The sequence below is a fragment of the Rattus norvegicus genome, chromosome 8, assembly GCF_036323735.1.
Source record: "Rattus norvegicus strain BN/NHsdMcwi chromosome 8, GRCr8, whole genome shotgun sequence".
Taxonomy (NCBI): domain Eukaryota; kingdom Metazoa; phylum Chordata; class Mammalia; order Rodentia; family Muridae; genus Rattus; species Rattus norvegicus.
Genome location: NC_086026.1, coordinates 38,060,120 through 38,086,864, shown reverse-complemented (window position 1 = coordinate 38,086,864; position 26,745 = coordinate 38,060,120). Strand labels below are relative to the sequence as shown.

Genomic DNA, 26,745 nt, shown 5'->3' with positions numbered 1-26,745 from the left:
TCACAATGATTTCTTTTCCTCTCCCTCTGCCAGGGGCACTGGGGAATCTTTCTCAGAGAACCTGATCAAACTCATAAAAACACAGGACCCTACCTGACTGGATCCCTGGGTTTTTTGAAATTGTGTGTGTGTGTCTGTTGTATGGGTATGTGCATGTGACAACAGGTGCCTGAGAAGGCCAGACGCATCAGATCCCTAGAACTCCAGTAATACGTGGCTATGAGTCACCCAATGAGGAGGGCACTAGGAACAGAACTTGGGTCCTTTGCAGTGCATACTATTAACTGCTGAGCTCCCCAGCCCTCTCTTGGAGTTTTCCCTCATATTTCTCCATATGGAGTCTCCAAACATTCAATTACAGTTCAGGCTTTTCTATCTTGGCTGACACTGGTTCCCTTGGAGGTTTCTTTTTTCTTTTTTTTTTTTAAGATGTATTTATTTTAGTTATATGAGTACACTGTAGCTGTCTTCAGACACATCAGAAGAGGGCATCAGATTCAATTACAGATGGTTGTGAACCACCATGCGGTTGCTGGGAATTGAACTCAGGACCTCTGGAAGAGCAGTCGGTGCTCTTAACTGCTGAGCTATCTCTCCAGCCCCCCTTGGGGGTTTCTACTCTTGCAATTGTGATTTTCAGTATTTGCTTTCCCGTCTCTCCAATTGTGAGAGCAGCAGCTTGTCCGTTACCTTAATTCTCGACGAACTTACATTGTTCCAGTTTGTTTGGCTTTGTACATGTGAGAAGGAAGATGGGGAGAAAATCCCCAAGATTCTTAAGTGCCAGATTGGGAACCAGAAAGCAAAGTGCACTATTTTGAGGAGGGGAATGTTAACACATCCTGTAGCTTAGACTAATCTAGAACCAGTGCAACCAGGATGGCTTGTGCAATATTTAAAAGAAAATTTGACCATATCAGTGATCCCCATGTACACATGCACAAGTAAGAAACATGCTTATTAAAAAAATATTTATTAATTTTTACACCTGCTGGGTAGCACAAGACTATTAACACTATAACTCACTGAATATACAGTAAATGTTCACATTTAAATAACAAGATAGAATCACTGCTTTCAACCAATGGGCCAGTTTCAGCTTCTCATTAGGTTCTTTTTAGCTCTAGATATTTTAAGAATTCTTTTTTGAAAGGATAATTCCAGGTCAGAAAATAATTCAAGAACATCAAAACAGAAAATCTTTCCAGAAAAATAGGAATGTTACATGATGAAATAACCATTTTTTTCTGGGTACAAACTAAACAATAAAAATGTAAAAAAGAAAAAAAATTCTACATCCATCCCACTTCAAAACATCCCCACTGTAACGAGCACACTCTACAGTGTCCGTGTGACTGGGAGGGAGAGACCACCATAGAAATATTGGCCACATGTTTCCCACAGTGTGTTGTCAGAGGGATTATACTCTGCCATCTCCTCTGTCACCTCAGGATAAATTCATAAAATACCTGATCTTAGAACAGTGATAGTATTATGTTCTGGAATTTACTTACTCCATATAAGGACCCAAAAAAGGAGAAAGAGATGAAGAGGTCCTTCAACAGTATTTTCCTCTGCGTATTTTAAAAGTTAAAAATAACTGGCATAAAACCAACATTCCTCCAGTGATTGGCTTTGTTTTAATCACTGCGTTATTCCTGAGAAGAGGGGAGACACCCCTGCTGGCTCTCATTAAAGAGAATCCATTGGGTCAAATTTATTTATTTACTTGTGTAGTTTTCTTTTCAAATCAAGGGCTCTCAGTGTGTAGCCCTGGCTGTCCTTGAACTCTTTGTAGGAGTGGCCTCCAACTGAAAGGCAGGCCCGCAGCAGCCTTCCAAGTGCTGGATTAAAGGTGTTCACTCCCACACCCTGCTGCAGCGGCGCAAATTTAAATCACAAAAACCTCAAACTGTACCTTAGAGGTGGTCTCGTGCTCTTCGCCTTCCAAGGCTCTCTGGATGAGACCCTGGGACAGTTACAACACTACATGACTTTTGGAGAACCCGAGACAGTTATAGTCATTACACCACAGGAATTTGGGGACCAGAGTCTTGCATTTTGTGACGGAGTCAACATTTCATGTTGAAATTATTGTTAACCTTTTCTTGTTGGCAAAGATACAGAGTCCATTTTCAGTTTCCACACATTTTTTGAGGTAATTTTCCCAGGTTCTTTTCAGGCCCCAATCTTCAGACATAGTCTATGAATGAGATCCCAAGAGGAAAGTGTAGGATCTACGTAATAAATAAAGTGACTTCAAACCAAAGGATTACTTTTCAGGAAGGCCTCTTTACCACCCAGAAGTTACTCTATTTCTTAAATCACAGACCCAGTTTTTCCTTAGAAATGTAAATAAAATAAATTAGTTAACTTCATTTGAAACAAACTTAGGTCTCCCTGATCTGGAGTGATAAATTCACTCTACAATAATTATTTTTAAATATATGTCACAAAAGTTGTTAAAATACAGGCTTTAAAGATGTCTTATGGGTACAAGTGGAATGCAGAGTAAAAAGAGGGGCAGCACTTCCCCACTAGATTCACAGCAAACAAGACTCGAAAACAGGAAGACAGAGAAGACCACTATCACACAGACGACTGCGTTCCTCTCAGAACTAACTGCACACCCATCCCTTTACCTCAGCCTACTACAATGGTCCCTTTATTTTATGTTTGCCCTAAGTGGGAAGTAGGTCATCTTATATCAAGGTCTGGGTGAGTTGCAATAGGCTTAAAGTTTAAAATGCTTAGAAGAAAGAAAGGCCGCCTTTCTACACAACCTTAAAGAATCTTCACTTTTCAGACAGCACTGAAAGTACTAAAATACAGTCAATGCTGTGAACAAGAGTGCGAGGTGGGGCCGGAGTTGTAGCTCAGTGGTGGGGAACCTGCCCAGCATGCAGAGGCCCTGGGTTTGAGTCCTAGCATCACACACAAAGGTGCTATACGTACGCAGCTGAGTTTATGAGTGTCTGAGTAAGGAGCTCATCCTTCACATCCTGTGAGGCAGGACAAGGTCTCAGTTCTCTCTCTCTCCCTCTCTCCATAAGTATGTGTGTGTGTGTGTGTGTGTGTGTGTGTGTGTGTGTATACACACACACACACAAATATATACAATTTACATATTTTTCGTAGAACATATCTTCTTCTTAAGCACAGCTATATATAACCAGAAGCCTGGAAGCAGAGCGTTAACAAAGGGGCTCAAATCCTGCTGAGACCATGCAACCTTTTGTCTTCCAGGGAGTCTGTCTGTGCTTGTGGAATATGAGGCCAGGTCTGCCTGGGGTCAGCATCTGTGGGGAGTCCTGCTACTGCCCAGTAGGTTTTCCGAAACAAGAGAGTTTAAACACAACTGCCATGACAGTGCTGACCGTAGTCCCAGCTACTTGGGAAACTAAGGCAGGAGGATCCCATGAGCCCATGAGCTCAGGGCTATCCTGGGCAGCAGAGTAGCAGAGTGAGACTGAGACGAGAGAGAGAGAGAGAGAGAGAGAGAGAGAGAGAGAGAGAGAGAGAACAGTTTTTCGCTCAGAAGACCACCTTCAAATCTTTATCTTATTTTAATTTTTCCATCCAATAGGCTGCCTTTGTTAAAATTACTGAAAACTCCACTGCATGAGAGACAGCGGTCCTGACCTAATCACACCCAGGAAAGAAATGTTCCTTCTCTTTTGACGCCATAGCTTGGGTTTCAGATGTCCAGTGGCCATGGACTTGGTACAACTTGTCTCCACCCTTTGGTACGAACATAATACTAGCCACTGAGTATGTCCACAAAGGGAAGTAAGGCTTGTCAGTGTGTTCAGAAACAAAAACAAAAACAAAACAACCAGCTCAAGAGCAAGGCGCAAGTTTCTCCATCTGGAAGTTAACTTTCCCCAGAAAGAACTGCATTCCGTAGCAGAAATCCCAAGGGTGGGACGAGTCAATCGAGTAAAGATGACCTTGGCAGAAATCACCCTTGGTCTATGTGTGTCAAAACTGCAGTTCCCAAACTCTTGAGAGAGTAATAAGTCTTTAAAAAGAGGTTGAGGTGTTTGGAGCTTCAGATTCCAAATGAGAAACTGTGGCGTGAACTCTGGCCTCCAGCCAGGGGATGAAGGCTACGGCTTGGTGATGTGCACTTCGCTGCCCCCATTCCCATTGGTGGTGGTTGTGATGATGTACTGGGTGGTCTGCTGTTGGCTGGGGCTTGTGGAGTCCAGGGAGTCACTGTGTGCAGACGGCTGAACTTGGACTGCTCCGGAGAGAGCAGAGGCTTGCTTTTCCTCCAATTCTGGTTGACTTTCTGATAATACATAATGACCCTAGAGCAGAAGAAAACGATTTTTTAAAAGAACTGGGGTTGGGAAGAGAGCAGGAGCACATCCAAAACAATGCTACAAACAGACCTAACAGATGCCTATGAGAGATGCTTGACCTATGTCCTCTGTGGGGGATGGATAGGTCACAGACTCAAATCATAGTTCAAAGGAACACCTTTGCTGTGTCATCAGATAACACAACAAGGAACCTTAGGTATAGATATCTGCAACTTGGTGACACTTTGCTGGGCAAAAAAGTTTTAATTAAAAAAAATAAAACATGCTCTTTAAAAGTTGCTCCTGAAAGTTCAGAAATTTGTTTTGTTAATCAAGTATTAAGTCATCCAAAATGAACTGAAAGGATGGTAAAGTCTCTGTAAAGGGGCAGACTGGTATCTTAGATAGGTCTTCAACATTAATGGTTCCCAGATAATAGAACTGCAAAGCCCAGTGACATTTAAAACAATACTAATGGGGCTGGGAAGATAGCTCTGTCACTTAAGTCTTTGCCACAGAAGCACAAAGAGCTGCTCTATTCCTAGAACTGGACCCACCACAAAGGCGTTCTGTACCCCACTGTTAGAGAGGGAAACTGAAGTAGGTCCTTGGGCCCCAAATAATCCTAAATTTTATTTTTCCAAGTAAAGACATTTAGAATATACTAAAGCAAAGGCTGGAGAGGATGTCTCAGCAGTTGGGGCTTATGTTCTCTGTTCATAGAACACAAGTTCTGTCCCCCATGCCTGTATCCAAGCTTCAGAGGATCTGATGCCCTCTTATCTCCTCAGGCACCTGCATTTACATGTATGTACCCCCCACAGACACATAATTTTTGTTTGTTTTTTGAAACAGCATTTCTCTGTGTCATCCTGGAACTTGTTCTGTAGACCAGGCTGGCCTTGAACTCAGAGATCCAGCTGCCTCTGCTTTCCTAGTTCTGGCATTAAAGGTGTGTGCCATCACTGCCCAGTAAAAATACTTTTAAATCTTTAAAAGTAAAATAAAATTTGCTACCCACATTAAGTATGTGCTTTATACTTGAGAACACAGGACAGGGGTTGGGGTGCAGTTCAGTGGTACATGCACGAGGTCCTGGGTTCAGTCCATAACACATACATAAATAAAAAGCAACGAAAAGAAAGCACAAGAAGAATACAGTCTTAGAAATGTGTGCCTTGCACTGAGAAAACTTAAGGGAACTTTCACGTATTCACTTTTCCTCATTTTTTTCCTTGATCATGAGAAGTTCAAACATTCAAGCTGGGCATTTTATTCATTATATTAATTTTTAAACTCTTATATAACCCAGGGTAGCCTTAAAATCACTATGTAGCCGAAAATGACCTTGAACTCTTGGTTTCTCTATCTCCACCTCTGAATGCTTGGATTACAGGCATGCACCACTACACTTCACTTTATACTGACATTTTTAAAGAAGTGATATTTCAGTCAGAAGGGCAACTGCTCTTCTCTGAAAGCATGGTGCTATGATAGGCATTGCTCTCCTTCAAGAGCCTGTGTATTGCAGGTCCAGTCCCAGCTGGCACTCTTGAGAGGGAGTGAAACCTTCAGGAAGGGAGGCCTGGTGGGAGGTCACTGGGAATGGGCCCTGAATGAGGTGTGCAGCCCTCCCCATCTTTGCTCTCTGCCTGATGAGGTGAGTGGTTTACTGTGCCACACAGCCCACCATGCTGTACTATGGTGGCCCAAAGCAACAGGACTACTGACTACAACCTCCAAAACCATGAACCAATAACCCTGAGTTATTAGACATCTCAGGTAATTTAGAGTAACTTGAAGCTAAACAACGGGACAGAAGAAGTCAGAGAGGAAGACTCAGCCCCTCTTTTCAACCTTGTGCAGAAAACAAGCTACAGCGAATATCCAACTGACTCCCCTAGTGCCATATGCCTAGGCCCTGCCCTCGAGTAGATTTCAGAATATGATCTGCTTTCCTTGTGACTCTTCCTCTACCATGGGGGCTGCTGCTTAGCCCAGGACCCACTCACCCTCAGCAAATGAACTGTTTTTGTGGTGAGAGGACTTAAGATCCAGTCTCAGCAATGTTCAGGTGCACTTTATGTTATCACCATCTGTGGCCACCACAATGTAACCAGATCTCCAGAGTTTATTTCTCAGGGTTTTTGTTGTTTTTGCAATGCTAGGGACTACACTCACGCCCTAGCATATGTTAAGTATGTGTTCAACCACTAAGCACAGTCCTAACTCAACATAGTTTTCTTTTTTTGGTTTATTTCCTTGTATGGTTTTATATTTTTTCAGGGCAGGATTTCACTATGTAGTTCTGGCTGCCCTGAAACTTGCCATGTAGACTAGGCTGTCCTCAACTTCCCAAAGATCCATTGGCCCCTGCTGGAATTAATGGCATGAACCACTAACCCTCACCAAGAACACGTTTCTTAATTTTCTTTTTTTTTTTTTTTTTTTTTTTGGTTCTTTTTTTTCGGAGCTGGGGACCGAACCCAGGGCCTTGCGCTTCCTAGGCAAGCGCTCTACCACTGAGCTAAATCCCCAACCCCCACGTTTCTTAATTTAAATGTGGGTACTCTGGGGCCTGGAGAGATGGCTTAGTGCTTGAGAGCACAGGATGCACTTACAAAGGACTTGGATTCAGTTCCCAGCATCTATGCTCACAACTGCCTGTGTGACTAGCTTCAGGGGATTCCTTGCCCAAGTTAAATTTGCTAACTGATGGCAATGTTTCCTTCTGAAGTAGTTAACTTATGTAAAGCAACTATGTACTGGCCGACCATGGATACTCATGACTGTCATCACAGTGAGTTCCAGGCCGGCCTAGGCTAGATCCTGTCTCAACACTCCTCCTCCAACAAAAGCTCTGTAAGCCAGGAATGTTGGGGTGCCTGTAACCCCAGTATGCTGGAAGCTGAGGTAGGAGAATTGCTTTAGGGTCAATTTGGCTCTTTTTCTCCTCTCCCTCACCCTCCCCTCCCTTTCCTCTTATATACACCCCTAGTATCTTCTTCCTACACTTCCCCTCTCCCCCCACCCCTTCTGTCTCCCAGGAGGATCAATCGAACATGGCATAAACAAGCTACAATAAGACCAGGCACATACCAGAGGCTGCAGGAAAGAGTCATGGACAGCCCCCACTCCTGCTGTTAGGAATTCCACAACAGCTATTCAGCACTAACATATGCTGAGGACCTAGGTCAGACCCCTACAGGCTCCCTGATCTCTGGGAGCCCCCACTGAGTTCCAGTCAGTTGATTCTGCCAGCCCTGTTCTTGTGGTGTCCCTATGGTTACTCTAATCCTTCCTTTCCCTCCTCCAAAAGACTCCCGGAGCTCTGCCTAACATTTGGCTGTGAGACTTTGCATCTGTTCCCGTTGGTTGCTGGTCTCTCTAATAATTGTGCTAGGTTCTAGTCCCAGAACTGTAGACAGGACAAACTGTAGGCTGGAGCTTTTGTGGCTGGGTTGGTCCCAATCAACTTGAGGCCTTACCTGGTTACAGGAGACAGCCAGTTCAGGTTCCAAGGCCCCTATTACTAGGAGTCTTTGCTAGGGTTACTCTCATATGTTCCACTGAGTTCCTGCTACACTAGATTTCTACCTCACCTCCAAAATGTACCCCAATTCCAGTTTCTCCCAGCATTTTCTCTCTCCTCCTCCATCACATTCTTCCGGTTCCCAACCACACCCACTCCCAGTCCACAAGTGAAATCTATGCTATTTCCCCTTCCCAAGGAGGTCCCTCTCCCTTCCCCCATTAGCCCTCCTTGCTTCTTAGTCTCTCTGGGTCTGTGGATTGCAGCATTATCATCTTTTACTTTACAGCTAATATCCACTTATAAATGAGTACATACCATGTTTGTCTTTCCAGGTCTGGGTTACCTCACTCAGGATGATTTTTTTCTAGTTCCATCCATTTGCCTATAAATTTCATGATGTCGCTGTTTTTAACAGCTAAGTAATACACCATTGTGTAAATGTACCACATTTTCTTTATCCATTCCTCAGTTGAAGAACATCTAGGTTGTTTCCAGTTTCTGGCTATTATGAATGAAGCTGCTATGAACACAGGTGAGCACGTGTCCCTGTGGTAGGATGGAGCAGCCTTTGGGCATGTGCCCAGGATGGGTATAGCTGGGTCTTAAGATAGATAGATTCCCAATTTTCCGAGAAACCACCATATTGATTTCCAAGTAATAGTACAAGTTTCCACTCCCACCAGCAGTGTAGAAGTGTTCCCTCTGCTGCACGCTCATGAGCGTGAATGCCTGTCACTTGTGGTTTTGATCTTAGCTGTTCTGACAGGCATAAGATGGAGTCTCAAACTCATCTTGATTTGCATTTCCCTGATTGTTAAGGGTGCTGTACATTTCTCTGTTTCTTGGTCGTTTGAGATTCCTCTGTTGAGAATTCTGTTTAGCTATATACCCCATTTTTTAGTTGTATTACTTGGTTTGTTGATGTATATTTTCTTGAGTTCTTAATTTTGGAAATTAGCCCTCTGTGAGATGTGGGTTAGTGAAAATATTTTCCCATTCTGTGGGCTGTCATTTTGTCCTATTAATGGTGTCCTTTGCCTTATAGATTGTCAGTTTCATGAGGTCCCGCTTATTAATTATTGATCTTAAGTGCATGAGCTGATGATGTTGATGACGTTCTGATCAGGAAGTTGTCTCCTGTACCAATGAGTTCAAGGCTATTCCCTACTTTCTCATCTATAGATTCAGTGTGTCTGGTTTACATTGAGGTCTTTGATCCACATGGACTTGAGTTTTGCTCAGGGCGATGGATTCTTCTACATATCAACAGTTAGACCAGCACCATTTGTTGAAGATGCTTTCATTTTTCCATTGTAATTTTGGCTTCTTTGTCAAACATCAGGTGTCTACAGGTCTGTGGATTTACATCTGGGTGTCTGATTCAAATTCCATTGGTCACACTGTTTTTACGTCAATACCATGAAGTTTTTATTATAGCTTTGTGGTAAGCTTGAAATCCACTGATTCCTCTGGAAATTGATACCTCTGGAAGTGCTGTAGTACAGAACTGTTGTAGCTACCTGGGTTTTGTTTTACCATGTGAATGTTTAAGGTCTGTAAAGAATTGTGTGGGGATTTTGATAGGGATTACACTGAATCTGCAGATTGCTTTGGGTAGGATGGCCATTTTTACTATGTTATTTTTTTTTAAGATTTATTCATTTATTATATATAAGTACACTGTAGCTGTCTTCAGACACACCAGAAGAGGGCATCAGATCTCATTACAGATGGTTGTGAGCCACCATGTGGTTGCTGGGAATTGAACTCAGGTCCTCTGGAAGAGCAGTCAGTGCTCTCAACCACTGAGCCATCTCTCCAGCCCCATTTTTACTATGCTAATCCTGCAATCCATGAGCATGAATTTCTTTCTGAATCTTCCTCAATTTTATTCTTCAAAATCTTAAAGTTTTAATCAAACAAGTCTTTTACTTGCTTGGTTAGAATTACACCAAGAGATTTTATATTATTTGCGGGTATTGTGAAGGGCGTTATTTCTGTTTTCTTTCTCAGCCTGTATGTCCTTTGTATATAGAAGGGCTCCTGGAATTAATTAACTAACTAACTAACTAACTAACTAACTAACTAACTAACTAACTAACATATTTATTTTAGTTAATCTTGTATCTAGCCACTTCACTGAAGTATTTATCAACCATAGGAATAACCTTGTAGGGCTGGAGAGATGGCTCAGAGGTTAAGCTCAGATGTAGGGCTGGAGAGATGGCTCAGAGATGGCTCTGCTCTTCCAGAGGTCCTGAGTTCAATCCCCAGCAACCACATGGTGGCTCACAACCATCTGTAATGGAATCTGATGCCCTCTGCTGGTATGTCTGAAGACAGCTACAGAGTACTTATATATAGTAAATAAAGAAATAAATTTAAAAAAATAAAAAGAAAAAAAAAAAAGGAATAACCTTGTAGAATGTTTGGGGTCACTCGTGTATACTATAATATTTTCAAATAGAGATACTTTTCACTTCTTCCTTTCCAATTTGTATCCCCTTGATTTCCTTTAGTTTTCCTATTGCTCTAGCTAGAAATTCAACTACTATATTGAAGTGATAGTCTTGTCTTGTTTCTATTTTAGTGGAACTGCTTTGAGTTTTTCTCCATTTAATTTGATGTTGGCTATCCGCTTGCTATATATTGTCTTTATTATGTTTAGGCATTTCCCATGTATCCTGATCTCTCCAAGACTTTTTATCATAAAGGAGTGATGGACTTTATGATACGTCAAGGCTTTTATCAAAGGCTTTTTCAGCATCTAGTGAGGTTTTTTTTCTTCCAGTTTGTTTATATGGTGGATTATTTTGACAAATTTGTGTATGTTGAACCATTCCTACATCTCTGGGATGAAGCCTACATGATCGTGGTAGATGAACTTTTTGATATGTTCTTGGATTTGGTTTGTAAGTATTTTATTGAATCTTTTTGCATCAATGTTCAGGAAGAAAATTGGTCTATAATTCTTTCTATGTTGAATATTTGTGTGGTTTGGTTGTCGGGTAACTGTGGTATCATAAAATGGCTTGGCAGTGCTTCTTCTGTTTCTATTTTGTGAACTAATTTGAGGTGTATTAACATTAGCTCTTCTTTGAAAATCTGGCAGAATTCTGCACTAAAACCATCTGAGCTTTTTTTGGTTGGGAGAATTTTAATGACGGCTTCTACTCCCTTAGAGGTCTATCTGAACTGCTTATCTGGTCTTGATTTAACTTTGCTAAGCAGTATCTACCAAAAAATTTGTCCATTTCTTTTAGATTTTCCATTTTTGTTGAGGATTTTGAAATATGACCTAATGAATCTTTGGGTTTCTTTAGAGTCTGTTATTATGTCTCCCCTTTTTGTTTCTGATGTTGTTAATGTGGATATTGTCTCTGACTTTTAGTTAGTTTGGATAAGTTTGGTTGTCTTGTTTACTTTCTCAAAGAATCAACTCTTTGTTTCTTGATTCCTTGTATTGTTTTCTTTGTTTCTATTTTTATTGATTTCAGCCCTCGGTTTGATTATTTTGTGCCATCTACTTCTCCTGGATGTGTTTGCTTCTTTTTGTTCTGGAGCTTTCAGGTGCGCTGTTAAGTTGCTAGTATGAGATCTCTCTAATTTTTTAGTGCTATGAACTTTCCTCTTACCATTGTGTCCCCTAAGTTTGGGTATATTGTGCCTCCATTTTCACTGAATTCTAGAAGTCTACAATTTCTAGAGACACTAGGCCGGCGTGGAATTGGGATGTGTGTTTCTGGCATGGAAACCTGCCTTGGGAACTAGATAGGTAGAAAGATAGCTGCCAGGCTCAGAGAGAGGCCTTCGGCAGTGTGATATGGGATGGAGCAAAGTGGGTGAGACTTTGCTGATTGAGACTTAAGATATCTAGCAGATATCTTGGGGCACTGCAATGTCGGGCCTAGAGCGGGATAAAAGACAGCATTTTTATTTTTTTATATTCTTACAACAACATCCCACTATTAACATGTGGGGTTTGATGTGTGATTTGATCTTGTGTCTGGGGCATAAATGTTAAGAATTGAAATGTCATCTGGGTAGATTTTTACTTTGATAAGTATGAAATGCCGTTATCTCTTTTAATTTTGATTAGAAGTATATTTTGTTAGGTATTATAATTTATACACCAGCTTGCTTCTTGTGTCCATTCACTTGTAAAATCTTTTTCCAATCCTTTACTCTAAGGTAATGTTTATCTTTGATGTTGAGGTGTGTTTCTTGTATGCAGCAATACATTTTGTCTTTTCATTGAGGTATTAAACTCATTGATATTGAGAGATATTAATGACCAATGATTGATAGATTGTTAATTCCTGTTGTTTTGTTGTTCTTGGTAGTGGTATGTGTCTGTGTTTTCTTCTTTTCTTTTTGCTGATGTGAAATTATTTACCAAGTGTTTTCTTGGGTGCAGTTAAGTTCTTTCAGTTGGAGATCTATCACCCTCTATAGGGCTGGATTTATGGATTGATATCATTTAGATTTAATTTTGTCATGGGGTATAGTAGTCTCTCCTGGTATCTGTGATCTCTTAGGGTCTGCAAGACATCTATCCAGGCCCTTCTGACTTTTAGAATTCCTGTTGAGAAGTTGGGTGTAATTCTAACAGGTCTACCTTTATATGTTACTTGGCCTTCTTCTCTTATAGCTTTTAATATTCTGTCTTTGTTCTGTATGTTTTGTGTTTTGATTCTTATTTGGCAAGGATATTTTTTTTTCTGGTCCAATTAATTTGGTATTCTGTAGGCTTCTTGTACCTTTATAGACATGTCCTTTTTTTATGTTAGAAAATTTTTCTTCTGTGATTTTGATAAATATACTTTCTGGATTATTGATCTGGGATTGTTCTCCTTCTTCTACTCTTAGGTTTGGTCTTTTCATAGTATTCCAGATTTTCTTTTTTTTTTTTTTCTTTTCTATTTTTCAGAGCTGGGGACCGAACCCAGGGCCTTGCGATTGCTAGGCAAGCGCTCTACCACTGAGCTAAATCCCCAACCCCCAGATTTTCTATAATGACACTTACATCTGTAGTTCCCATTAACTTACCTAGATTTCCATTTCCATAAAAACCTCAGTTTGTGCTTTCTTTTTTACTTCTTTTTCTATTTGGTCTTGAATGGTTTCTTTCTTTCTTTTTTTAAGAGTTATTTATATTTACATTATATATTTATTTATATAAGTACACTGTCACTGTCTTCAGACATATCAAAAGAGGGCATCAGATCTCATTTCAGACGGTTGTGAGCCACCATGTGGTTGCTGGGATTTGAACTCAGGACCTCTGGAAGAGCAGTCAGTGATCTTAACCACTGAGCCATCTCTCCAGCCCAGTTTCTTTCAATTGTTTGTTCTCTTTGGCTTTCTTGGCATTCTTTAAGGGATTTATTGATTTTCTCCAAATTTTGTTTGTATTTTTCTTGATTTCTTTATGTTTTTTTTTTTTTTTTCATTTCCTCTTTAAAGACCTGTATCATCTTCATAAAGTTGGTTTTAAGGTTAATTTCTTGTGCTTCAACTGTGTTTGAATATCCAGGTCTTGCTGTTGTAGAAAGTTGGGCCCTGGTGGTGCCATGTTGCCCTGGCTGTTGACTATGTTCTTACACTAGTGTTTAAGCATCTGGGTTATGGATGACTACAGATCTAGATACTGATTTCTGAGTTTGTCTTTGTTGGTTTCAGTTTTTGGTCTTCTGGTCTTTGTGACCTGGACTTCTTGCAACTAGCCTGACCTCTGTCTGTCTGATCCAGTAAGGAGTCTCTGTCGAGCTTGGGGGCTGAACTTCTGGGGACTAGCTTGCCCTTTTGGTGCAGCAGGGGGTCTCTGGCAGATTTAGGGGGTGGGATACAGTGATGATGAGGGTAATGGGGACTGGGTGTACTGTGTGGAGGAGGTCCTCTGCTGGGCTGCCTATCTATGGTTCTGGTTGCCAGTCGGTGTGGTCTCTGGTCCAGCAAGGAGTCTCTGCCTGAGTTCACCTATCTTTTTTCCTGGTTTGCTTGGCCTGTACCAGTTTTTCTGACTGGTGTGGCCTGCACCAAGGCAGTCATTTTTCTGACTGTTGTAGCCTGCATCTAGACAGAGAAAGTCAACCCAAGTTGGGGCCAAGGCACTGCAGTGGGAAGGGCAGCAATGGGACAGGACAAGTGGGGCAGGGTGGAGACAGACAATGGAATGGATCTTTGGGAACTGAATCTAGGGAGTGGTGTGGTTCAGCTAGCAGGTAGGTCACTTCTGAATGGCATAGTCTACACCTGGCACACTGAACCTCTCTTAAGGCAGCCTGTGGCTCAATGTTTGTACAAGAAGTACCCTATAGCCAGGATTCCCTGCACCTCTCCTGACTATCCCAACTTGGCTTTCATAGTGAAACCCTGTCTGTCTCAAACACACACACACACACACACACACACACACACACACACACACACATACACACACACCATAAATGATTCATTATACTATTCACTCCCAGCTAAAGTCTTGTAATATTTATAAGAAGTGCTAGAGCTGGTAGGTGTGTTGTAGTTAGGAGCTGAATGGACATTTATTGGGCATTCTCCTGGGCAATTCACTAAGGATATGGCAATAAAGATCCAGCTTTCAAATCGTCAGCTGTGAGAAAACTGACCTAATCACCAATTAAAAGAAACGGAGGCCTGGGGAGGTAACGCAATGGTAGATGACCTACCCAGCAAGCCACATGTACAAGGTCCTGGGTTCCAATTCCAGCACCTCAAAGGGAGGGATGGAGGGGGAGAGGAAGGAAGGAAGGGAGGGAAGGCAGAGAATGACCACGCTGTAACACAGCCCTGGCAGAATGACTTACCGAAGTCACTGCTTTCACTTGCCCAGATGTAACAGGGGTTGCCACACCACTGTCTGTGATCACAAACTGACCTGGAGGCAGTGTCATCATTTGAATTTCTGACGCTAAAAACAGGACATAAACAAAATTTAGTGGTCTTAGATTTTAGTTTAAGTACTAGAAGAAAGGAATGCTTCTCTATATTATGGGGTTATATGCCAATAAACTCACCATAAACTGAAAATACAGTTAAGTGGAATGCATTGAATACAAATAAATTGCTAGGTACTATAATGCACACTTTTAATCCCAATACTAGGGAGCCAGAGGCAGGAGGGTCTCTATGAATTCAAGGCCAGCCTGGTCTCCACAGTAGTTCCAAGACAGTCAAGTCTACAACATAAGAACCTGTTTCAAAAATATTTTTTGCATATATATATTACCAAGCATTATAGCTCAGTCTAACCTACCTTTGGCATATTCATAATCTGAATATTACCTACAGGGACAATCCTGTCAACACAAAGCCCACTTCATGATAAAATGCTGATGGCAGCTATACACCCAGCTGCTCAAGGCTAAAGGTAAATCAATCACTTGAGCCAAGGCTTGAGGTGAATGGCCCAGAACACCAGAGCAACAAAACGAGATCACCTGAAAGCAGAAACCCAAACGGTGTATGGTTGTGTTCTTGCCCCACCAACAGTAATCCTATGCTGAAAATCCTAAATGCACTGGCCCTGGTGGTCAGGTCTATTACCCAAGCACTCAGGAGGCTAGCACAGAAAGATCACAATTTTTTTTTTTGAGATAGGGTCCCACATATCCCACAGTTGCCTCAAACTTACATGAAGCTAAGAATGACCTTGAACTTTTGGTTGCCCTGCTTCCCACCTCCTGTTATTACTGGCATGTGGTGCCACACCCAATGTATGCTGTGCTACGGATTAAACCCAGGGTGTCCTGAATGCTACTGGTCTGGGCTACACAGTGTATGTGAGACTTACATGAGCTATATGGGACCATAAAGCCAAAAGAAGAAAGATCTCAAGTCCTAAGCAAGAGACCGTCCATACCTGCCAATGCTCGAATTCCCACTGAGACCGTTCCCAGGGTTCCCCACATTTGAGAGATCTTACAGTGGTGTGAGTTCTCTTACTTTCCCTTTCCCTTTCCCTTTCCCTTTCTCTCTCTCTCTCTCTCTCTCTCTCTCTCTCTCTCGTTTTTCTGTTTTTGTTTGGTAGCCATGACTGTCCTAGAACTATCTCTGTAGACCAGGGTGGCCTTGAACGAGATAAGTCCAACTCTGCCTCCTGAGTGCTGGGATTAAAGGTGTGCACCACCATGCCTAGCCTGATGTGAATAAGCCTCCAGCTATCATCACACGTGTGGAGAGACTAGTACAGAGGGATTATAAGAAACAACCAATGCCTCCTCACTCAAAAGTGTCTTACAAATATTCACAAGACAATACTCAAACTTTTTAAACTTTGGAATGAATCATAAAAGCTTCCTTTTTCTGGCCTGGTATATTTTATCTTTTATACTCAGGTATGAATTCATAGCACAAATGTCTTTACAGCTGCCTAGTGATCACAAGTGAATAAGCAGTGTTAATATTTCCACTAAAATGGAAGGATGAGTAGGAGATAGACTGATGCCAGCTCTGGGTAGTGAGAGAGGGCTAGTCTGGGACATTGTGTCTTCCCAGCACAGGAAAGGGTCAGGGGTAAAAGGTGCAGGTACCAGGATACACAGTCAAAGATGTGGTAGCCTGAACACCCATAAAGGTAACAAACGCAGCAGGTTCAAGCATGTCACGGTTATATATGTATATAAGCATCATGAGCACAAAGTAAGACTAAGATACACAACCACTAGCCATCTGGGATACTACAACATAAGGAAACTGACTTACTATTTTGAAGTACAGTAAAATAAGTAACGAATCTGGCATTTAAAGTATTTAATTCTGCTTTTCCTATATAGGCTATACCTTAATTTTATGATTATAATCATTTTTTCTTTTCTTTCTTTCTTATCTTGCTTTGCTTTTATTGTTACTTTGAGACCTGTTTTCACTATGTAGCTTTCTAACCTCAGTAGACCAGGCTGGTTTCAAATTCACAGACATCCCCTGCCTCTGGCTCTACAACTAAAGCTATGCTCTTATTTGTTTGTTTTTAATAGTATCTTTCCAGGCAGCCTTGCGTGTCTGGCAGTCCCCCTGCTTACAAGGGCTAAGGTTACAGGCTGAGGTTAACGGTGTGTGCTACACCAGAGCTGGCACATTTTTTTCTCTTTATAAAATGCTTGCACCTAATTAATGAATAGGAATGACAGAACCAAATTAGAGTATCAAAACTTTACAAGCCCTGATGAGACAAAGAAGCTAGAGGATAAACACTAGTGGCTTTCAACATTACAGAAAGAGAAGTGACCCAACCCCAGCAGCAGCTGAGTACCCTGGGGAAAAGAGCCTAACTCTAGTTAAGCCTCTAGATCTAGTTGTTGGTCTTCAGGAGACAAAAAGAAGACAGTACATTAAGTGATAACATGTGGGCACCATGGGCAAAACCCGGTGTGAGGACCACAGGAGCCATGGCTGGCTGGTCTCCTCAGCAGACACAGCAGCTGCAAGGGAAGGGTGAGAAGGTGTGGAAAGAAAGGGGAAGATGCAGTCAGCTGCAGTGGATGGCCCTTTCTCAGAACGCAGTTCAAACAAGAAATTAACACCTTTCTCAGGTGGTCAAAGAAATATGAATTCTGACTGGGTACTGGAACTATATTTGTGATGTTAAAGACTTATTTCCATTTATTTTTAGGCTGAATAATAATAGCAATAGCATGATTTTTTTCCCAATGTTTTGGGCTAGGTACATTTTGGGCTCAGTAATAGAGCAAGTACTTAGCCTTGTGCACCAAAAAACAAACAAAAAGAGGTCTTTGCGGGGTTTTTCTTTTCATTAATTTTTTTAGTGTTTGTTATCGTTGTTGTTGTTGGTGTGTGTGCATGCATTGTGTGTCTGTGTGTCTCTCTCTGTGCGTGTGTGTGTGTGTGTGCACGCGCGTGCGTGTGTGTGAGATGCATGCATGTGTACTAGAGCAAGATGTCAGGTATCTGCCTCTGTGTCTCTCTTACTTTCTTCTTTTTTTTTTCCGGAGCTGGGAACCGAACCCAGGGCCTTGTGCTTGCTAGGCAAGTGCTTTACCACTGAGCTAAATCCCCAACCCCTCTTACTTTCAACTTCTCACTTACAACAGAGTCCCTCACTGAACTTGAAACTCACTTTTCACCAGGCCGTGTGCTCCAGCATCCTGCCCGTGTCCACTCCTTAACTCAGACAACAGGTATGAGCAGCCAAGCCCAGCCAGGGATTTGAGCTTAGATCCCCATACTGTGTAGCAAGTACTGTCACCTCCTAAGACACTTCCCCAGCCTCCTCCCCTTGTTTTGGAGACAAGGTCTCACGTAGCCCAGGTTGTCCTCAAACTTGCTATATAGTCGAAGATGACGTCGAATGCCTGAGTCTCCTCCCTCACCTTCCAAGTTCTTAGATCTCAGGTAAGCTCAGTCTTTTCATTTTAGAAACATACTAAAATGTTTAGAGCAAAAGGCTGTAATGAGTACATCACCTAGTCAGGGGTGGGGAAGAAAGGTAGGCAAGGCTGGGCAGAACTTCGGAACTGCTTAAGTCAAGTAGGCGGTCCAGAGGGTTCCTGCCCTCTGCTCCCCACTGTCACAATTACAGAATCTTTTCCTAGTAAATCATCTCAGTTGCAGAGTATTTTTTTCAAATTATAATGCTAATTCCTGAAGTGATTACAGTAGGTGTATACATCATTTCACTTTCTTAAACTGAGTATAGATGTCAGTCTATCTGCCAGGCTCTATGGGGTAACCTGGGGTACCTGTAAGTGACCTTCATCCATGCTCCTGTGGGCAACTCCACTGCACTCATGGGTTCACCAAGCTAGCCTTGAGTATAATAACTTCTGTCTGTTAGTGTTCTGTCTAAGGTAAATAGACAGTTCTTCACATTTCTCCAAGGAAAGTCCCACAGCACAGCTGGCCCCTGGACAGGGATTGGCAGAACCAAAGATGAGGTGAGAAGAGTGGCTGCGGCACACTGGTGAGCGTGACTGAGGTGATCCAAGGGAGTGTGCATCTGTGGGAGCAGCCCCAATATTGCTACCTTCTCCATGATGTATGAGATGCTGTGCCTCTTTGCTATAGTAGTAACTGCACAGAGGTGGAAAGATAGATATCCAAAGCCAAGCTATTTGAGAGTGGTGCTCAAAGCTATCAAATAGCCAAGCTATCTGGGGGTGAGGAGAGAGCAGGTCCCAGGAAGGCTATCCTCCCCAACATGGTCCGGAGTAGCACATCTGATAAATAAGGCCTATCACAGAAGTACAGGATCCCCCACCCCACTCCCAAATAGCTGATGTGTTAGAGGATACGTTACAGTTCTTAAAAGTAACGTGTTTGGGATAAGAGCATAAACAGGTGGGGAAAGCTGTTGTATGGTCTTTGCTCTGGGCAATAAGGCATATAGCTGAGGCTAAGCCATCTGCCCAGAAGGAAGTTTCCCATGTAAAGGCAGAATTACAATGGGAAAACACGTGCATGCTCTCCTCAGCGTTCACCTCTGTCTTGTGGGAACTGGGAACGTGGGAGAGGGGAAGATGAGGTGGAGAGGAGGTAAAGTTGCAGTATTTTACAGCTGATGGAATGTGTGGGAAAGAGAATCTAAAAACTCGGAACCCGTGAGAAAAATCAAGACTTCGAGAAGGAAGAGAAAAGGATGGGAACAACAGAAGAGCCCCCTGGTTTGACCTTTAATACAGAGGAAATCTATGATTCAGCATGTGGATGGGCAGGCCTATTAACTGTATGGGAAACTACAATGACCAAGAATTAGTCTGCCTCTGAACTGCACTTAAACACGGAATGGAAGAGCCTGCCTCAGTGTGGCTCATGGAACTGCGGGACATGGGGACAGATGGGGTCCGTCTGAGTGCTACAGACAAAAAGAAGCTAAGTAATAGCACTGTCTATCCTTCCTTGAGACAAAGGCTGACTACTCCAAGACAATGAAGGAAACAGGTGTCTCATAGACTGGCTCAGACAAGCCACCAGAGACACAGTACTGGCCGGGGTTCCTGTCAACATCAGGAACCAGAGGACAATGGCAGAAAGACAGTTGTTACCAAAAAAACTGGGTATGAGAGTGGCAGAGCTTGATGCTCAGTTCACTGGGCCACATTCTACTGTGTTCACCAGAAAGTTAAGACCCTAACTCAGCCTGGACTCTGGGACTGATATGGAGTTTTAGTGGCTTCTCTGTGTCCCAAGGTGAGACATGACAGTGACGAGGAAGGAGGTTCTGGCAGACCTGAATGACCTGATCCAGCAGACCTGGGAGCCTGTTGGGCCACTCAAATGCAAACGCACAAAGACTTGTGTCAAGGTGGCATTCCTAGGGGAAAAGTTGACAGTGAATCAAGGCTTTAAAGTCACAGCAGTCGCTCACAGAAGACATGCTTTAAAAACTAAAGGTGAAAAAGATCAAGTTTGTTCTAGGGGTAAACAGTTATCTATGTAAAATATGCTACAAAAATTGTTCCCCTGAAAGAATATACTGAGTGAGGGGATTATCACATAGCCCTGACCCTTTCAGCAACCAGCTGTGTCACACACAGAGGCAGCAGCCAGAGTGCTGGCCTGTGAGAACTGGTAAGTCAGCTCAGTGGCGAGCATAGCAGGTTAGAGTGGGCCCTGCTCCCCACTTAGGCTTGAGTCTAAGAAGCATGGAGACAGTTGGCCTGGGGATCCTGTGCAGCCGTGTGCATCACCCCTGGAAACGAAGGCTGGAAAAAAGTCTTTGTGGGTTTGCTTCCGCTGAGGCAGGGAATCATTGAGGACAGATGGAGTAGTGTCCTCTTCTTTAATGCTTTAATACATCCAACACAGCTCTTTCACAACTGATTCAGTGATGGAATGGATCATACACTAGACCTTAATAATGTTCCTTCTCAGTGTCCCCTTAGTCACTCAAGACCAATTCTTAGAGCTCCTGCACCCACCCCCTATAAAAAAGTGTTATACTATATAAAGTTCACCTGGAGTAGCTCACAGACTTGGAAAGCATCGTAACGAACATTAAAAGAGCAGCCGAAGAGGCTGAACAAGGACCAGCTGTATGGGTGGGGAAAGAGCATTTTCTGGGAGCTATAGATTACAGAGTAAAAGCCCAGCATGAGTTCTTTGCCAGGGAGGTTCCTAGAGACCCACACATAAACCATAAGAGTATGTATGGTCTCTGCTATTGCTTGCATGCTGAAGGTAAGTGGTAAGACCCTACTGCTTAAAATTCTGTACTTTGTGCCTCTAGGGCTTAGAAAAATGTGGCTGGCTTGAGGTTGGAAGCTCTCACTCTGCTAGCTGGCTTTCACTGTTCTGGCTGCATGTAAGGCCCATTACAATGGAAGGAACTTATGTCTTATAGTGTAATCCAGGACAAAATTGTGACTGGGGAGATCACTGATCCAAGAGGGATAGTAACTACATAGATGTGATGTGTCTGTCAAATGCTTTTAAACATTTGTGTTTATGCCCAAATATTTCTACTGCCATCAGCCTCAGATGTGGGGGGGAATCTTTTTTGCCATTGCTAGTGGTTACTGCAGAGAATCCAAACGCCTCGTAAGTGACTATCGGTGTGTCACAGTGGTGCAGTGGCTCAGCAATAAATAATCAGACATCTCTATTGCCTTCTCCAAGACTCAGGAAGATGGTGGAAAACGGGTAGAAAGAGTGTAAGAGCTGGCCAAAGGCTGGAGTGTTGTGTAGCCATTTCCTCTCTTCTACTGACATAGAGAGACTCGGAAGACTTGAAAAGCCAAGGAAACACACGGGGCTAAAGAAGTGTGGAGGTTACAAGCTCACAGGGCTCTCCTCTAAGTTACAAAAGCAGTGAAAATTGCTGGCAAGAAACTCTCTCCAATAGAGCTGACTAGAAATTGGGCAGAGGGTTCCAGGGCTACAGCTTTTGTGAGTTGTCACCATGCTAAAGCGGACATTTGGTGATGCAGATGCCTCCAAGTCCCCTGTAAGGAACCAGATTGCCATCCTCTGGCAGATGATCTGAACAAACTCATTGGTTCACTAACCTAGAGCTGGGTGGGGTCACTTCCTTGAGCTGTTGTTGGTACCCTATCTGGGTGAATAGACGTTTGATCATGTTTGGAGAAGTTACAGAGCATCAAGCAAAGAAGTTATCAACTTTGGCCTCTGACTGCCAGCCTGTTCACACTTCCCAAGCATGAACATACTCGGGAACATACTAACCAAATACGTCAACCTCTCTGTTACATGATAACCCAAAGGCCTTAGGAGATGCAATACAACAAGATGATTTAGCATGTGAGTTCTGGAGCCAGAACTCTTGGCTTCCAATCTTCTGTTGACTAGCTAAGTCTCTTGGATGAGGTATTGTATGTGCACTACTTTATGTATAAAATGCAAATAACCACTGTGCTCATATCACAGATCTTTGTAAATACCAATTTTGACATACCTGGGTTAGAATTATTCCTGACACACAGGAAGATCTGAATGAAGTTGCATGAGGTTACTTAATGAAGTAGTATAAGGTCAATGTTAATTTTTACATATTGTGGTCTGATTGAGAATGGCCCTGATAAGCTAATATATTTGAATACTTGGTCCCCAGTTGTCCTTGTTGGAGGAGGTACATCATGGGGGAAGCAATTCTCTGTTAGCTACTCCTGCCTCCTAGCTGTTTAAACATATAGGCTCTCAGCTACTGCTCTAGCAGGGTGTCTGACTGTGGCCATTCCCCACCAGGATGGCCATGAAAAGGAAACGACAATCCCAAAGTAAAGTAAATGTTTTCTTATATAAGTTGCCTTGGTCATGGTGTTTTGCCATGACAACAGAAAAGTAACTAAGACACACATACCTAGGGTCAAGCATAGTGACTATTACATAAAAGGACATTTAATGAGACCCACTACCAAATGTGTGTGTGTGTGTGAGAGAGAGAGAGAGAGAGAGAGAGAGAGAGAGAGAGAAAGAGAGAAATGAAACATTACCATCAATATATTCTCTCTCCATCTATTCCATACCTTAAGTCATATTCCAGTAATATACTTAACATCTCTGAAAATATATAACACTGGCACTCTGAGGTCAAAACACTTCCCTGAAATTAATTCAAATACATGTACCATAGAATACTGAAAATGAGCAACTGATACTTCAATCAAAAAACCTATTATAAAGCTGATGAAATGAAGACATATGGCCAAAGATTCCCCCACCCAACAACTGTCCCCTTCTCCTTACAATAACCACGGAAGGAGTTCCAAGCATTGGGGAGGTATGTGTGTTGTACAGAGGAATTCTGCTGCTGCTGTAGAGCCTGCCCTTGAGTGGAAGAACTGCCTTGGATATGGGAGGGGCTGAGCCCCTGCTGGACCGGCTGAGCAGAGGGGCTCAATGGCTGCCCTGCTACCTAGGGAGAAAGAGAAACAAAAGGAGGAAATGGTGACATTCCAGGAGACCTAAGACACCTAAGCAATAGTTTAAATAAGAGTAGGATTAATGAAAAACAGTAATAACTCTGAAACTCTATATTGTTTTCCAAGGGGAATCTACAAAGATAATAAAACAATGGATTTCAATTAAATTGCTGCAAGGGCAAATGAATACAAGTATATAACTGCTTACATTAGCTAAGCCTAAACCAAGGAAGATGAAACAGCCTGTCCGGTCACAAAGGAAACAACACAACAAGTCATGGTTCTCATTGAGTGGCCTGGGCCCATCCACCCAGAGTAGAGCTTACACAGGTGCACACCAGGCATCTGGTGGAGAGGCTGACTTCTGATTCCATGACAAGCCCACACTCCACCATCTGCAACTCAGGACCGTCCACAGTCCAAGTCCTAACTACTTTCCAACTCTTTCCCAGGATTACTTCCTGCTCCCAAACAGAATAACATTTTTAATAAGTGTTATAATTTCCTATCTCCTTTTATACTCAAAATGCTATTTAGAACATAATTCCTTCCCTTGATGTCATGACAAGCGTACAGTCCCCCTTCAAGAAACTTAATTTAAAAACTAAAGGACAAAAATGTCCTTGCTTCCCAGCTAAGTAGAACTGTCCCCTCCTCTGAATTTTCATACCCTGCTTTACATCCCAGTGACAGGCTCAACCTTACTCCAAGTCACAGAAGCAACTGAAAACTCTTGCTGTAGAATGTTTTGTTTTTAGGATCTTAAACCACAGAGCTCCACTGGGAAGCCGGGAACCTACTGCAAGACCATTTGCAGTAGCGACATAAAAAGTGGGGGTACAACTGGTCAGGTACTAACATGTGACATCGTCCCCTCAGTGACCAAGGGCAATGAGTTCACGGTTATTAATCTGATAGTCCCTGATGTCACCTGACCTCTCTGCATCTCTGTAGAGAAACGTACCTGGGATGCTGATGGAGCTGTGGGGGTGGGCTCTGTGACCTGGATGTGCTGCACCTGGATGGCATGCTGCGTGTAGGTCTGAGGATCATGCAGCTGGCCAACATCCACTGTGGACTGCTGGGACTGATGCGGGGAAGTGGCCTGGGGGGACATAAAGATCCGGTTCCAAACAGATAGGCACTCAGTAAGGTTAAAGAGAAAAAGTTCACCTAAAAATAATATTCCCTGACAGGCTAAACTGGGGAGAGGTTTTGAGTTTCAGGCCAGCTGGGGCTATGCAGTGAGACCCTGTTATCAAAACAATAAATCAAAGCCAGGCATGGTAGTGCATGTCTTTAATCCAGCATTCAGGAAGCAGAGGAAAGTGGATCTCTGAGTTTGAGGCCAGCCTGATCTACTAGTGAGCTCTAGGCCAGACAAGGCTATACAGTGAGACCTCATCTTTTTTTTTTTTTAAAGATTTATTTATTTTATTTATATGTTAGTACACTGTAGTTCTCTTCAGACACTTCAGAAGAGAGCATCCCATTACAAATGGTTGTGAGCCACCATGTGGTTGCTGGGAATTGAACTCAGGACCTCTGGAAGAGCAGTCAGTGCTCTTAACCACTGAGCCATCTCTCCAGCCCGAGACCTCATCTTAAAATAAACAAAAAACTGAAATAAAACAAGTAAGGAATGGTGGATGATGGGGTGACAGTGATATCTACCATTTCCATACATTTAAAACTGTATTGGTTTTTGTTCACAAGATTAAATTATTTGAAAATGACAATGTTCACTCATGTCTTAAGTCCATTTTCTCACAGCACAATGAAAGAGAACAGCAGTTCTGGGAGACATCCTTCTTTTAGTCCACAGTGAGCAAGCGTGAGTTAGGCACTGTCTAGTAGAGGACCATGGTAATAGTTCTATCCCACGTGGAGCTGACTTAGGCTGGAGAGACGGCTAAGTGAGGAAGAGTACTTGTTGCTCTTCCAGAGGATCCAGGTTCCGTTTCCAGCACCCACACCTTATAACATCTGTAATCCCAGTTCCAGAGATCCAACACCCTCTTCTGACCTCCACAAGCATCCGGCTAGATAGATAGATGATAGATAGATAGATAGATAGATAGATAGATAGATAGATAGATAGAGCTATCAAAAAATTACTCACTAAAACCTCTCACTGAAATAAATTATTCAATGCCCGTGTAGGTATTCCTCAAACTGGTTCATTATGAAATAGTCAGCCAGGATATCACTACAGCTATTACTGGCTGGCTATATACACAGGAGCTGAGACCTTCTACCTATAGTGGAAACCTCTTACTCTTCTGAGTCCAGAGCCGTGATGAAGGGCAGAGGGAAGAAGGCAGTGGAGATGGTATTCTCCTACTGCCTCAGACTCAGCACTTCTATGCAGCTGCACCTTACACAGAGCCAAGGATGTTTCTGTTGAATCCTGTTACCATGCTGGCCACTGGCAATATGGTGCTCATGCAGGTAAGAAGAAATGAAGTGTCACAGTACCGGAGCCACCTGCACCACTTGCAGCTGTATGTGCTGAGGTTGCTGCAGACCAGACGCTGACTGAGACACAGGGATATACTGAATCCTTTGGTAGTCCCCCTGAGGTGTTCGGTAATCCGTTGTTAAGGTCTGGGATAGTTCCGTCATCGCCTGAGTTAGCAGGTCTGTTGTCTAGAAGAATAAATATCACCAAACATATTAGTAACAACACTGTAGCCATCCTGATACAATTCAGTTTGGCATGGGGCATATCAAGGAAATACAGACTGGCCTGAGGGCCTGACTCTGACCCACTGAATCTGCTTCCACACTGCTGATTTCACCACTGAGAAGGAAAGCATTAAAGATGCCCTGCTCCTCCTTTGGCAGACAGATTTTTAGCAAACACCAGCAAGGGAACCCAAGCATAAGCACAATGCTGTAAGTGGCAAGCTGAGTACCCTCATTTGCAAAAAATTAATAAATAATTGGCGTGGCCTTGTTGTAAAGAGAGGAGGGGCATGAAGGGAAGAAGACACTCTTCCTAGTCACTCACTCACCACCACAGTCTCTCCAGTGGCACTATCTGTCGTTAAGACAGCTGGGGTGGCGCTGATCACAGCTGTTGTCAGTGGCGTGTGGATGGTGTTGGGAAGCTGGGCATACTCTGGGTGCTTCTTTCGAATGTGCTGCACCATCTTGGTCTGGAAAATGAAGAAAAAAAATAAACAATTACTGCAGCTAAGGCAGGAAAGGCATAAATTTAAGGCCAGCCTGGGCTAGATACCAAGACCTTGTCTCAAAACAAAGCAAAAAGAACAAGGACCATGTGGTGGCTTGAATATGCTTGGTCCAGGGAGTGGTACCATTAGGAGGTGTGGCAATGTTGGAGTAGGCATGGCTTTGTTGGAGGATGTGTGACCTTTTGTGGGTGGGCTTTGCAATCCTATGCTCAATCTCCATGCAGTGTGGAAGAGAGCCTCCTCCTGGTTGCCTGCAGAAAACAGTCTCTTTCTACCCACTTTGAGATCAAGATGTAGAACTTTCAGCTCCTTCTCCAGCAGCACCATGTCTTCCTGAGCACTGC

General features: G+C 42.8%; 1 protein-coding gene across 2 annotated transcripts in view; it reads right to left on the bottom strand.

Moving 5' to 3' along the window:
* Positions 1-957: 957 nt before the first annotated feature.
* Prdm10 (PR/SET domain 10) overlaps positions 958-26,745 on the bottom strand; it is a 103,698-nt gene continuing 77,910 nt past the window's right edge. For both annotated transcript variants that reach the window (XM_017595995.3, NM_001427772.1), the window contains 6 exons: positions 26,219-26,362; positions 25,680-25,850; positions 24,166-24,306; positions 23,026-23,194; positions 14,673-14,776; positions 958-4,313 (listed from right to left, as the gene is read on the bottom strand). In XM_017595995.3, the coding sequence (XP_017451484.1) occupies positions 4,110-4,313; positions 14,673-14,776; positions 23,026-23,194; positions 24,166-24,306; positions 25,680-25,850; positions 26,219-26,362 (933 nt within the window). In that variant the 3' untranslated portion in view covers positions 958-4,109. The remainder of the gene's footprint in view (positions 4,314-14,672; positions 14,777-23,025; positions 23,195-24,165; positions 24,307-25,679; positions 25,851-26,218; positions 26,363-26,745) is intronic.